The following is a 15,851-nucleotide window of genomic DNA, read 5'->3' as shown; positions in this document are numbered from 1 at the left end:
TAGGGAAGATGTGTCTGTGTGTATTTCATGTGTAGAAGAATCTGCTGCACTGGCATGGCAGAGCAAACAAGCCAAAGAGAATAAAGAGCTAGGTAAGGACACAATTTGAAGGTGAAAAGTATTTCGGCCAGGCATTGAACACTGAGTGGCAAAACTTTCCCAGGGCAGCAAGCGGAGGTGGGTGTAGGCCAGGTAGGAACAGGTATTCACAATGTACCCTTTGGAAGATGGATGGAGGTTGGGAAGGTGAATGTAGCAGGCCATTTCTGGTATGAAATGCCTGGTGGTCCTTTTTCAGACTATTACTGCATGAGATCTGTTTCATTTTCAGTATCAATTACCTAGCAAAGAAACACTGCATATAACCTTGTGCAGATCACATAAATATCTCTGCAGATGCTCATCTATAAAATGATCTCTAAAGCTTTATGCTATTTACACTAATATTTAATAGTTCTGTGGATACTATGTAGTTTATACTAGAAGTCTTAAAGGCCAAGCAACAATAAAAATTACATGAAAGATACAGAGGAAGAATAAAATAATAATGCTTATTCCAAAGAAGGGAATTAAAATGGGTAATAAATAGTGTGAGAATATTTCAGTGTTACCTAGAATTGAGAACTCCCTGTTGCCTACTCAAAATCACACTAAGAATCACTTCTCTGATGTTATCACTGATGAGGTTGTGCTGGACATGTGCACACAAAGGTAGACTCACCCAAACGCCCAGTTCTCAACAGAAACCATTAGGCATAGCACATTTAAATCATGAATATTCAGCTTCTTTCTATCAAACTATCAGCGTATTTTATCAGGTTCATTATCAGCATTACAAATTTGTAATGTAAATACTGTTGGGACCTTATATAGTAAATAATTGATCTGGTGAATGAAAAAAAAAACAAGCAGCAGTAAAGTATGACTAAAATGATGAGGAAGAAATATTTACAACATATTTGCAAGTTTGCTCAAGTGAGAAAAAAACTGACAGAAGTCTGCTCTGCACCACCTTTTCCTATATCAGATACTGGAATCCTGAGTGGGAATCACCGAGCAAGGTTTAGGATAATGTAAAAGGCATGCCTTATTAACTCTTGGACATCTCATTTCTTGGTTATAAATCCTATTAACTTGTATTACAAACTGTCATAAAACTTGGAGATAAAAGATAATTTATGCTCAGTGTACAGAAGCTAACGTTTCTGTATTCCTGAGAAGCACAGGACCAGAAAATGAGAAACTATGTATGTGAAACCTGGAGCCATCCACAATCCGCACAGGCAGCATGATAAAAATGAAACTGAGCACCTGACTCTTCAGCAGGAAGAGGGCCTAAGTCGCCACTGACATCAGTGATGCTTCATGTCTGAAACGTCCCTCATCTATTTCATAGTATCCCCTGCTCAGGAAAGGTGATGATGTCTTATCAAGAACGCATTTTTGGAAGTAAAAGAGGAATGTTTATTTTAAGGAAGGGACTACTATGGATTCTATTTTGAATTTTCTATTTTTCAAATGGCAAATTGAACACTCCTACAAAGCAAATGCTACCTACCAAGGTTTTCACTCATAATGACATTTTGACCCATGTTAAGTGAAATATGCCAAAAATACAATATGAAAAACCTTATATGCTAAAAAAACAACTAGCTAAAAAATTTCTAAATGTCTTTCCATATTCATTTTGAACTGGAACTCTACCTCATTGTGTCCTTGTTTTAAAATTCAATTTATAACTAATAAAAACACATCACAGAAAGGGGACTGAAAAGAGAACACAAACTTTAGACTGAAACAAACTAAACACTTCAAGTGAATTGCTACGATGACATACAGGTCAGTCCCAAATGACTAAAATAATTTTAATGAATGGAAGATAATTACTTATTTACACAACCAAGTCTCATGAGAGTCTCACATGTAGACACTCCAAAAGAAACACAGAACATCACAGAAATACTAAGATGATATAAGGACAGGCTTTTTCAAAAAGATCAAGAGAAGCATATTCTAGTTCCAGGTTTAGGACTATTCCAGCCAAATAAAATTAGTGTAGCAGATATACCACAAACTCTCTTACCAAGTTACCACACTAAAAAAAATTATCAACCAAACAGTTGCTATAAGATAACTTATTCCTCCTATTAACTTTAATTTCAGATCATCCATAATTGAAAAAAAAAATTCTAGAGTACACTATGCTCAAACCTAATACTCATAATAATTAACATTTATATTGATTTTTACCACTTTTAACGTACTTAAGCAAAGCTTAATGGTAAATCATTTAGTCCTCTTAAATGATAAAAGATGGCTGTTAGATATAGATTTTATTACAAAACTTCAGAAAATCGTTTTTCATTAAGGATACAGTAACAAGATGAAGTGTATCCTTAAAGTGCATCCAAGATTTATCTTATTTGAAAATAATATCATAAAGGAAAAAACATATATATATCTGTGTGCATATATATGTGTGTAGGTACATATATGTATGCATACAAACACACACATATATATTTATATATACATATGCACACATCAACTGGCCATCAGTTATACACTGCTTATGGATAATTGCCAGCCTATGGGCTGGGACTTGTTTCAAGAGTTTGTTATTTGCATCTTAGTCCATTAATCCCATGAAGGAAGAAATGCAGTGTTGTGGAAAAAGTGTTGAGACAAAACACTTTACCATGTGACCATATTATTCTGCTTTTCTCCCAGAATTGTTATGAGGCTCAGGCGAGATGCTTCTTGTAAGAGTATGAATATTATCTTCCACCTCAACATCTATATGTTAACTTTAATTTAAAGAATACATTAAAAATTTTGAAGTCTTTATTTGGTGCTAAAGCATACAAGACCTTTTCTTAAGCCTACTTTCATGATATTTTTAAATGATTTCAGTTTAACTGTATAACATTTCTTCTGCCTGTCCTGACTGTGATTGTAAGTTCTAAAAACAATGAACCGTCTGCTGTAGATGTCCATTCTGAATACCTTCCCCAAAGTATGCATGCTATGTAATGTATAGGCACATCTAGTGCATGTATCACATATATTAAGAACACAGTTATATAAAATAACACCTGACAGAGTCAGTTCAGCCCCAATGGTGCAAGTCTCAGATGTAGAATGCTTCTGTGCAGTAATTTTATAGTTTTTTTTTTTTTTTGAGATGGAGTTTCTCTCTTGGTGCCCGGGCTGGCATGCAGTGGTGCGATCTCAGCTCACTATAACCTCCACCTCCCGGGTTCAAGCAATTCTCCTGCCTCAGCCTCCCAAGTAGCTGGGATTACAGGCATGCACCACCACACCTGGCTAATTTTGTATTTTTAGTAGAGACAGGGTTTCACCATGTTGGTCAGGCTGGTCTCCAACTCCTGAGTTCTTGTGATCTGCCAGCCTCGACCTCCGAAAGTGCTGGGATTACAGGCGTGAGCCATTGCACCTGGCCTATGGTCATTTCAAACTAATTTTTAGTATTAATCCCATTCACAGGTATACAATTAAAAGTTGTTACCAATATGGTAGATCACATGAGATCCCTTTATACCTTAAACCCCCAAACATATTCATTTTGACATATGCATTTGCGTTACTAATTTTCTTGCTATTCGCTAAAGTGATAGAAAAGCAGAGAGCCAGGCTGTGTCTCTAAGAAAGATCTCCCTAGAACAGGGCGACCAAGACAAGTAAAGGCAGCACTGCTAACCCCACAGGTGAAAGCCTGTGCCTGTCATTGTCACTCCTTTAAGGAACAGAGAGTGTAATCTTGCATGAGCTTTTTGCGCCACACTATGTAATAATTATTTCATTAGGATAAGGTAATTCTGTAGTTATTCCAATGACATAAAATCAAAATGATCACAGAGAGCATCTACAGTGCATTATATTTGGAGATTTGGCTACACAGAAACCCTTAACATCTTTACCACTTTGGAGAACTGAGGACTTTGCCTTAATAACTAACTAAAGTCTAACACATTGTATGTTACATTCCTATATGTTATGTAGAGTCATGATTCCAGAATTTCTTTCAAGATATCCACATCTGGTAGCTTGAGAGAGATGGCCTTTGTATTGCCCAATGTCTCCTCTTCCTGAGCCCACAAGCTTCATATCCTAGACTGTCTTTGCAGTTGGGCTGGGGCATTCTCGCTGAAGGTGACACATGTCATGTACAGGCTTGGCCTTTAAAAAACGTGGCACCACATGCTAGCAATCGGTTTCCCCTGCTTCAGCAATGTGTTCCAGTTAGCTTAGATATAAAATGTGAAATGCTACTCAAGCCACATCAGATTTTCCATCAGATTTTCCATTAATAAGAAAAAAACTTAATAAACCTAATCTCAGATAAGCCTCTCATATCTGGAGCCGATCATTACTGTAACATAGACGCAGGAGGAAGTGAGGTACAGAGGCAATATGATAGATTAGTGCCCTGGCCAACTGAAAACAATAAAAATACCAAAAAAAAAAATTAAGGGACTCTTCTAAAACGCATGAAATGTATCCGTTTAGAAAAAAGAATTCTAGGAGGCAGAGGTTGCAGTGAGCTGAGATCGTGCCACTGCAGTACAGCCAGGGTGACGGGGGAGACTCTGTCTCGAAAAAAAAAAAAAAAATTATTCCCAGAAGCCAAAAGCTGTGTTTTGATATAAAAAGAAGCTCCAAAGCTAACTTTCATCTGGACAGTGTTCAGCAAAACAGATGAACTTGATCTTCAGTTTCTAAAGCCTCCAAATATGGAAGATTATTAGAAGAAAAGGCCCAAGGCCTGCCCAAGGTGGACATCTAAAAGGAGGCTGTACCACATAAAGCAGAGCTCCTAAATATCAAGATGAACATAAACAGCACTCCCACTGGACTGCTAGAAAAGGGGGCCAACCAAACCTTGGCACTCCATTGCTGAGGAGATGAAAAAAGTCTCCCCTGAGCATTTGTAACCAGACATCAAATTCCCAGCAGAATTACATTCAGAATCTACACTGAGAAATGTGGTCCAAAAAAGTATCAAAGTGTCCTAAGTACTTAGTGTTCTCACAGAACTGGGCTAGAAGTTCACTCAGCAGCCAGGAAAAAGCAAATGTAAATTCTCCTTGGATTTACTTTTAACCCACGCCTCAAATAATTCCCACACTTAAATTTCTCAGAAATGTGAGGTCCTGGCCAAAAATCATAAAACAGAAGGAATTATGATCATGAACTATGAAAGCAAAAGTGAACATAAAAGGCAGCTGGCTTACTTGCCCTATTCTTTTTCTTATTTCTTCTGTACCTCCAATTAAATGTATTTAATATCCTCTCCTTGTATCATATACATCTCAGCATTTTCGTATTTCCTAGGTCTTAAACTCTCTGGGCTGCATTCTGAAGTTCTTCACCACCTCTGTGTTCTATCCACTGTCCTGCTTCAGCTATGCCTCTCTGCTGCTAGACCCACCCTCTGCGTTTTGAATCCTGCCATGATTCTTCTTTCTTACATGCTTGCCCTTTTCTCACATTTTCAAGGGACTCTTTCTAAAAACATAATTATCAAACTGACTTTATAGTCCAGAATAATTCTAACATTTGAAACGTAATGGTTGAGAGTTTTCCAGAACGGATGACAGACAGCAATCTATAGATGGAAGGAAATCCAATGGATCCCGAGCCAAATGCATTTCAGAAAGCTCATAATTATACCAATTATAAGGAAAATACAGAAACCCCAAACAGTAAAATACCTTAATGCAGAAGTCATATTTTAGATGTGGCTTTTTCTATCAGTGAATCTGCTAATTATGCTTTTAAAAAGTATCGTACTGCATCCTTAACTAGTAATATATTGACCAGAGCATCTATACAGAGACAAGCTACAATTGAATACTTTAGCTGTCATACCATCAATTCAATGCAATATAACAAAGCTCAATGCTTCACAATAGCAGTAAGTTTCAAACTTCAGAAATTGTTGGACATCTATGGATATTTAACAAACATATAATTTGATAACAAATCTAAACAGCATATCTGTGCACCTCACACTGCTAACTGAAATCTTTTAATGACTTTCCAAAACCTGCGGCAAAAAGAAGTTCACATTCCACTGTGTGGAATTTGAGGCTCTTCACAATCAGTATGCCAATTAGTTTTCTAGTCTTATCTTCTGGCATTTTCCAGGCCACACCCCATATTTTATCTGCACAGTTACCTGGAAATCCTACAACATATCCTGCATCTCCATATTTCTTTGCTGGTTCCTCTTAACTTGAATAAGTTTCCCGTAGTCATCCATAGCAAGCATCTGCTCATCAATGAAGATTCTGTTGAACTGTAAGCTCAGTAGCAGGTATGTTGCATGAAAGGAAGGATTTCTGTTTATATTTTTAACTGCTCTATCCCTGAAAGGGGCGTGACAAAGAGCAGGTACTCAGGAATTATCTTTTGAACTAATTGAGTGAATAAAATGTGCCCCAGTTTTCTATTCTTTCATTTTTTGGTACTAATCTTTGAACACTGCATTGTGATTACATTTTTATAAATGTCTCCTTCATTGCACGTAATCTGGAGAGCAAGGATAATATACAACTATTTATTTTTATCCTTAACTGCCATGCAGTGCAACAAATACGTAGAAGGCAATCTGTAGCTGTTGACTAAATAAATGGATAGTATAGTTTGAAATCTGAATTCTTCACCTCCCCTTCCATATTTTCCCAGAAAGTAACATGGCTAGGACATGCAAAGATCCAGGAAAAAAATGCAAAACTGGCTAAAGAATAGTGAGCATGCATTGACCACCCCCAGACCCCATGCATTAACCAAACCACAATTTCTAGCAATGCCATGCTACAGATGGTGGGTAGTGACAGGGTAGAAGCAAAATGTCAGTAGTACACTACAATGAGAGCGAAAATGGAAAGAACTATCCACTATCTTTACAAAAAAGTTACCAAATCATATTTTTAAAGTGAAATCCAGTAAACCTCATAAAATTTGTTTGTTTAGTAAGAATTTGGTTCTATGCGCTACATTGATAGAAAATGTCCTTAGGCATAGGCAACTACTTCATGACTAAAACACCAAAAGCATTGGCAACAAAAGCCAAAATAGACAAATGGGACCTCATCAAACTCCAGAGTTGCTGTACAGCAAAAGAAACCATCATTAGAGTGAACCGGCAACCAACAGACTGGGAAAAAATTTTTACAATCTACCCATCTGACAAAGGGCTAATATCCAGAATCTACAAAGAGCTAAAACAGATTTACAAGAAAAAAACAAACAAGCCCATTCAAAGTGGGTTAAGGATATGAACAGACAGACACATTTCAAAAGAAGACATATATGAGGCCAAGAAACATGAAAAAATGCTTATCATCACTGGTTATTAGAGAAATGCAAATCAAAACCACATTGAGATACCATCTCATGCCAGTTAGAATGGTGATCATTAAAAAAATCTGGCGACAATGGATGTGGAGAAATAGGAACAGTTTTACACTGTTGGTGGGGGTTTAAACTAGTTCAACCATTGTGTGGTGCTTCCTCAAGGACCTAGAAATAGAAATTCCATTTAACCCAGCAATCCCATTACTAGGTATATACCCAAAGGATTATAAATCGTTCTATTATAAAGACATATGTACATGTATGTTCACAGCAGCACTGTTTACAATAGCAAAGACCTGGAAACAACCCAAATGCCCATTGACGATAGACTGGACAAGGAAAATGTGGCACATGTACACCATGGAATACTATGCAGCCATAAAAAATGGTGAGTTTGTGTGCCTTGTAGGGACATGGATGAATCTGGAAACCATCATTGTCAGCAAACTAACACAAGAACAGAAAATCAAACACCGCATATTCTCACTCATAGGCAGGTGTTGAACAATGAGAACACATGGATACAAGGAGGGGAGCATCACATACTGGGGTGTGTTGGGAGGAGCCAAGGGAAGGACAGTTTGGGGGGTGGGGAGGTCGGGAAGGGATGAAAAGGGGAGCAATGCCAGATGTGGGTGACGGGGGGAGGGAGATAGCAAACCACATTGCCATGTGTGTACCTATGCAACAATCCTGCATGATCTGCACATGTACCCCAGAACCTAAAGTACAATAAGAAAAAAAAGATCATGAAAAAAAAAAAGAAAAGAAAATGTCCTTAATGTTTATCATTGGAAATGAATGACTTCATCATTAGAAATTATTCTGAGACAGAGAAACTAATCACCAGGCAACTTATGAATAGTAAAAGCTAACGACTTTCTTCTAAGTGCCTAACAAAATCAAACCCAGTTTCCAATTATATCCAATTATAATGACAACAGTCAAAATATATAAGAATTACGTTAGCAACATTTGCCGAGCCTTGTGTTTCCCGTTGAAGATGTTCTCAAATGTCATTCACATTCAGCTATTTAAAAAACAAAAGTGCTCAATTTAATTCTTAGTCAATTTAAAGCTACAACATTTTCTCTTGTTTTCTAGGCATGATAAACTGAAAACTTTCAGGCTTCTCCTCCACATTTTTGCTGGTCAATGACTAGAGGCAGAAAATTAAAGCAGCCACAAGAAAGCACACATGTTCAATTCCACTCACAGTTCAGACCCAAGCAGGGCCAATGTTTCTTCCTAGTGATAATGTTTCCTTCTACTCAAGTGTTTCTACTCAATCTTTCCTTCTACTCAACGTTTCCTTTTACTCTAGTGTCAGAAGCTTTGTGAAGGAAAGGGCTCACATTAGATTCGCTTTTGACTTACTGGTTGGAGCAGGTAGATCAGAGATTCCTCTTGGATTATTATAATTGGAAAAGGAGTGATGTGAGTCGCTTGGAACAGGGTATTCACAGATGCCATAATCTGGTCAAAACGCCCAGCAAGGCCTCCCAGTGTCACGATCACATCAACCTAAGCAAGGCAGGTAAAATTGGGAGTCACATATCTTAAAAGTTTTAAATAATTAAACAGTATCAAACACCTAAATAGAGCTTTCAATACTATATCTCATTTGATAAGAAATAAACAGATACATTTCCAGTCTTCAGATAATGAAATTAAGCTGCCAGTTCAAGGTCACATAATTAATAAGTCACAGTGCCTGGTGTGAAAACCAACGCTTTTAAGTACATATTATAAGTTTTTCCCATTTGTCTATTCACTTAGAAAATTAGCCATCTCTTCTTTTAAAACTCTGTTTCCGTGTTCCTTTTCATGTGGAAGTCTTCTCTGATTTACAATTATCAGCAAAGCTGATATGTTAATCATGAGAAAGAAAAGATGGAAGATCTTAATTAAAATATTGCATAAAAATATAAAATAAAACTGACAATAATAATCATTCTATCTAGTATAAAAGAGAAGTAAAAATACAGAATATTGGTGTTTATGTTTTAAAATAATATATTAAAAATGCTTAGATAATGTGTGATCCATAAAGATGGCATGGCTTTAGAATAATAACCTGTTAACCAAGCACCAGTAGACCATATTCAATTCCTAGGGAAATTAGTAAGTTGTACCAGGTTATGAAGCCAAATGTGTGTTTCTCTGGTTCAATGGTTATACCTGTGATTTTGCATAGTGCTTTGCATCCAAGATGCTCGAAAGTTTGATAAATGATTAAATGAAGACATTGCAAGAAAAGACTCACTAGCCTAAGGAAGTAATAGATTAATTGCCATACTGTACGAATGTATACATCAAAATAGGGTTCCATGACAACACTAAAAGTAAATTACAGAGAATAATCAAGTTCTGAAATGAGTTTCCTATCTCTGTGCTTATCAGAATGTAGGAAGAATGGGAATTTTTACTATGGGTAACAACATGCTTCACATTAAGCTTAAAATATTTTAAGACAGGCAAACAAATAACTAAAAGAGTATAACTGGATTGTCTGTAACACAAAGGATAAATGCTTGAGGGGATGGATGCCCTATTTTCCATGATGTGACTACTACACATTGCATGCCTGTACCAAAATATCTGTATGTTCCCCAGAAATATATACACCTAGTATATATTAAAAAATTAAAAAGTAAAGAAACCAGGCAAACCATAAGTCTAAAGGATCTTTTCAGAATTTGAAGAATTAGGTTTTGTGGCTCAGAAAGACCATGTACTCTAGGAATATGTATTACTCCGAATACACAGGCAATGCCCGGGACATCTGCTAATATTCAGAGGAGAGAGTTAACTTGCAATTAATTAGACACAGACTTGCCAAACGGATGGCTTCTCTTTGTGATATCAAGTTAGGTAAATGATTTCTATTTATGTTTAGGAGGCCTTATTAAGAGGGCCTCTACAGACCAGTTGGGAAAGGCCCACAGATTATTTATGACTTCAGGAAAACTACAGAATTTTCTTTAAACTGAAGAAAAATACATCAAAAATAAGTTGTATACGGAATACAGAGAAAGTTCTAAAGCTGCAGTAAAAAGTTCACAGCATATTCCTAGCCACATAATCCTAAATGCATATTGGAAGCAAGGTCTGATAAAAGTTTATTCACTACACAGAATCTGAAATTCCTTTTTTAGGTTCTCAATTTTTCATTACTATACGCTAAGCCTTGAGGGATCCCATAACCTTTAAGACTGAAATTTAATTCCCATCTTCTACAATGGGATATCATGATGAATAAGCAATATCTGTAAATCAATCACTAAATTTTTCAGAAGAAAGTAACAGCAAGATTACTTCTCATCACCACTCATTTTCCCTACAGGAAGTATTTAGCAAGATTGATTAAAAACACTAGAGGATCAATGCAAGCTGCAGGTGGGACAGAAAAAGAATTGACTTTGGATCATTTTTGCAGTTCTTTAGTCCTGGCTGTAAGTAGGACATTTGATATTCACAGAGATATCATAAAGAGGACAGGGTGTTCAATCTACAATAGACTATTATAGATGGCAAGTGTTCTTTTCTATGTGAATCCAAAACCCTGTGCATTTATTTCTAACATCATCCAGTCATACTTTGTTAGAAACACTGACATACCTGTGAATCTCTGCTTCTAGAGGAGGTCTATGAATCACAGCCACTAGCACAGTGTTTGCAACAGAGTAGACAACAGGTATTTACTGAGCTTCCCTTGGGCCTATAAGTAATCAGGAAAAACTAAATAACTGGAGAAGAAAGAAGCTAATTATTAGGCTGAGTTAACATCACCTAACTCCTACAAAATAGTGCTTTCCTACTTGGAAATGATTGCAAGAGGTAGTAGCTTTTGAAAAAAGCAAACACATCATATTTATTAGCTCAGACATACATTTGATGGTTTTATAAGCTTCGTTTACAAGCTAATGACAAGGAAAACTCAATCAATGTTTCCTGATCATATACCATGTGCTAGGAAATATTCTAACGCTTAGTATATATCAGCAAAGAACACATAAGCACCTGACTTCATGGAGTTAATAGTCAAATGAAGGATAATATACACTTGATAAAAAAGCTTTTAAAAATGAATATATAAATTAGAATGTGAAAAAGGTGGTAAATGCTAAAAAAGAATAATAGAGAAAGGAAGATAAAAAATGTTGGTTGGGGGGATGTTTTAACTTTCAATAAGATGGCTACAGTAGGCTACACTGGTAAAGTAATAAAGTAGACAAAGACCTGAAAGAAGTTGAGGGGATTAGCCACATATATGAATACCTGGGGTGTTTCAGAGAATAGACTATAGTAAAATAATGACAATGTTACATGGCTCCAGACACTGGAAAAGAGCTTTAGGAGATAAGTTGCTAAAGCAAAATGAAAAATTAGTAGGAGAAGTAGGAAAAATCAGAGTAAACTGTGAGTGTTAGATTTGTGTAGAGCTTTGTTAAGTCAATGTAAAGTCCTTGATTTTTATCAACATTAAATGGGAACCATTTTGGGCTGAGGATTGATATGATCTATCTATGTTAAAAAGTCACCATGCCGAGTGTGTTGAGAATAAACCGTGGAAAGGCAAGGAGGAAAGGCAGGAGATAGCAAGGGATTACCGCAATAATAGAGATAAGAGATAAGTTTGCTAGCCCTTATCACTCCATCAAACATGATTACCCATGGCATCTACACATGATCATCATAGTAATAGAGATAAGAGGTAAGTTTGCTAGCCCTTATCACTCTATCAAACATGGTAACCCATGGGAACTACACAGCAAAACTCACTGGTCAATTCCCAGTACTTTTATTACTCAATCCTTCAGCAATATCTGACAAGGGGAAAAAAAGTAAGGACAACTTAAGAGACTAATGGGACACCATCAAGTATAACAACTTACACATTATTGGTGTGCTAGAAGAACAAGAGAGAGAAAAAAGAACAGTAAATATATTTGAAGAAATAATGGCAGAAAACATCCTCAGCCTGTGGAAGGAAATAGAAAGCAAATCCAGGAAGCCCGAGATAAATCAAATAAGATAAATCCAAAAAAGACCCACACTAAAACACATCATAGTCAAATTGTCAAAAGTTAAAGAGTGTTGAAAGCAGCAAGGAAAAACTGAATTGTCACATGTAAAGGAATCTCCATAAGACTATCAGTGTATTTCTCAGCAGAAATATTACAGACCAGAAGGGAGTTCAATGATATTCAAAATCCTGAAGGGAGATGGGGGTTGTTCTGTCAACCAAGAATACTACTCCCAGCAATCTTGTCTTTTGAAAATGAAGAGGTAATAAAGAGTTACACAGACAAACAAAAACTGAGAAAGCTCATCACCACTAGACTTGTCTTACAAGAAATGCCAAAGGGAGTTCTTCAAGCAGAAGAAGAGAACACAAATTAGTAATATAAAAATATATGAAAGTATAAAACTTTAAGTATAAAAGCAAGTATACTGTCAAATCCAATACACTCTAACACCAAAAAAAGTGCTTGGTAAACAATTATACCTCTAGTATAAAGGATAGAAGGCAAAATTACTGCAAATAAAACTACAGCTTTAATAATTTTTCAAGTGATTATGTATCAAAAAAATATAAAGTAGGACATTAAAAACATAAAATGTGGGAAGCAGAAGAGTAAATGTGTAGTTTGTGTATGTGATCAAAATTAAGTTGTTATCAATTTAAAATAGCCAGTTTTAAGTATAAGATATTTTATGTAAGCCTCAGGGTAACCACAAAGCAAAGTTTTATAAGAGTTATACGAAAGGTAAAAGGATAGGATCTAAAGCATACTACTAGAGGGAACCATCAAACCACAAAGGAAGAACACAAGAGGAAAAAAAGAACAGAAGACCGAAAATATAATTGCTCTACAGAAAACAGTGAACAAAATGTCACTAGTCCTGAAAATCCTAGCCACCAGAGCAATTAGGCAAGGGAAAGAAATAAAAAGCATCCAAACAGGAAAAGATGACGTGAAATTGTATCCATTTGTTGATATAATGATTTTATTAAAATATATAGAAAATCCTAAAGAATCTGCCAAAAATAGTTTAAACCAATTAGTTCAGTAAAGCTGTAGGACGCAAAATAAAAAATCAATAGTTTCTATGCAGTAACAATGAGCTGTCTGAAAAAGAAGAAAATAATCCCATTAATAATAGGATCAAAAAATACTTAGGAGTAAATTTAACCAAATTATAAGTGAAAGATCTGAATACTAAAAAGTTTAAAACATTAATTAAAAAATTAAAGATGACACAAATAAATGAAAGGATATCCCACATTCCTGAATTAGAAGAATTGTTAAAATGTCCATATTACCCACAATGATCTATAGATTCAATATAATCCCTATCAAAATTCCAATGTAGTTCTTCACAGAAATAGAAAAAAAAATTCTTAAAATTCATATGGAGTCACAAAAGACCCCAGATAGACAAAGCAATCTTCAATAAAAATAACAAAGCTGGAGGTATCACACTACCAGATTTCAAAATATATTGCTATGCTATAGTAATCAAAACAGCATGATATTGACATGAAAACTGATGCATCAACCAATGGAATAGGATAGAGAGCCACAAAGTAAACCCACACATCTATGGTCAATTGATTTTCAACAAAAATGTGAGGAACACACATTGGAGAAAGTGTAGTGCCTTCAATAAATGACGCTGGGAAAACTAGATATCTACATATGAAAGAAAGAAATTGGAGGGTAGGGATGGTAGTTCATGCTTGTAATCCCAGAACTTATGGAGGCCAAAGCAGGAGGATTTCTTGAAGCCAGAGTTCAAGACCAGCATGGGCAACATAACAAGACCCCATCTGTACCCCACCGCCCAAAAAAATGGTTAAAAAAAATTAGCTGTTTATGGTTGCATGAATCTATAGTCCTGCTACTTGGGAAGCTGAGGCAGAAGGATCTCTTCAGTCTGCGAATTGTTTGGGCTGTTACCTCACCCCATATAAAATAATCAACTCAAAATGGATTAAGGACTGACACATATGACCAGAAACTATAAAACATAAGAATAAAACATGGAGAAAAAGCTCTATGACTGACATTGTTTCAGGGTAGAAACTTCTTAGATAATGACCCAAAATCACAGCTAACAAGGACTAAAATAGACAAATGGGATTGGTTCAAACTAAATGGCATCTGCATAGCAATAGAAACAATTAATAATGAGAGCACCCATGAGCTGGGAGAAAACATTTACAAATCATATATCAGATAAAAATATTAAAAAAAATCGGACTACTCTGTAACAAGACAGCAAACAATGCTTTTAAAATATAGGCAAAGGATTTGAAGACATTTCTCAAAAGAAAACACAGGAATGGCCAACAGATATGTGAAGAAATATTCAACATTTTCTAATCATCAGATGAATGTGAATTAAAACCACAATAAATTATTACCTCACAACTTTTAGATTGGCTATTATCAAAAAGCTGAAAGATAAGTGTTGGTGAAGATGTGGGGAAAAGGGAACCCTTATATACACACTGTTGGTGGTTTTACAAATGAGTACAGCTATTTTTCAAAAAAAAGTATGGAATTTCTTCTAAAAACTGAAAACAGAATCACGGTATGATCCAGCAATCCCACTCCTGGGATATGCCCAAAGGAATGAAAATCAGTACGCTGAAGAGGTGTCTGCATTACGACATTCACTGCTCCATTATTCACAATAGTGTATCCACCAAATGGCTTAATAAATGTGATATACATAAATCATGGAATACGATTCAGCCTTAAAAAAAAACAGGAAATTCTATCATTTGTGACACAAATGAACCTATATAATCCAGAAAAAAAGAAACAAATACTGTCAGATCTCACTTATACATGGAATCTATAAAATTCAAACTCAGAAGTAGAGTAAAATGGTAATTATCAGAGGCTCATGGGTGGGGGAAAAAAGACATTGGTCAGTAAGTACAAAGTTATAATTAGAAGAAATAATTTCTGGTGTTCTATTGAACAGCACAGTGATGATGGTTAATAATGTATTATATAGCTCAAAATAGGTAAAAGAGAGGATTTTAAATGTTCTCATCACAAAGAAATGATATTTAAGGTGATAGATATTCAAATTATCCTGATTTAATCATTCTACAATGTATATACATGTATCAAAACATCACTTAGTGCCCCATAAACATATAGTCACTTAAAAAGTTAAAAAACATTTGTGCACACATACATAAAGGTACTCAGCACATACCTATTATGCCATATTTTAAATATATAAAATGCAAAATACCAATTTCTGACTGCTTTCCATATATTTCCTACTCTAAGGTCAGGATATTTTACATGGACTTTTTGGTTTACAAGATGAGTATGATGGGAATAAAGGTGGCCTATGTTTTCATATGTAATTCCATCTAGTGAATAGAACCTTGAAACCCTGGATCAAAACACTGGAGATCTGACTATAGCATGTAT

The 15,851-nt window shown here is 35.6% G+C and overlaps 1 protein-coding gene across 1 annotated transcript in view; it reads right to left on the bottom strand.

Moving 5' to 3' along the window:
• Nucleotides 1-15,851, bottom strand: part of TPK1 (thiamin pyrophosphokinase 1) — a 245,793-nt gene that overhangs the window by 9,429 nt on the left and 220,513 nt on the right. The window contains exons 7-8 of the mRNA XM_017508327.2: nucleotides 8,757-8,907; nucleotides 6,383-6,386 (exon numbers count right to left, since the gene is read on the bottom strand). Coding sequence (XP_017363816.2) covers nucleotides 6,383-6,386; nucleotides 8,757-8,907 — 155 coding nt within the window. The remainder of the gene's footprint in view (nucleotides 1-6,382; nucleotides 6,387-8,756; nucleotides 8,908-15,851) is intronic.

Source organism: Cebus imitator, unplaced genomic scaffold (genome assembly GCF_001604975.1).
Source record: "Cebus imitator isolate Cc_AM_T3 unplaced genomic scaffold, Cebus_imitator-1.0 Scaffold390, whole genome shotgun sequence".
NCBI lineage: Eukaryota > Metazoa > Chordata > Mammalia > Primates > Cebidae > Cebus > Cebus imitator.
This window is presented reverse-complemented; position numbering and strand designations above follow the sequence as displayed.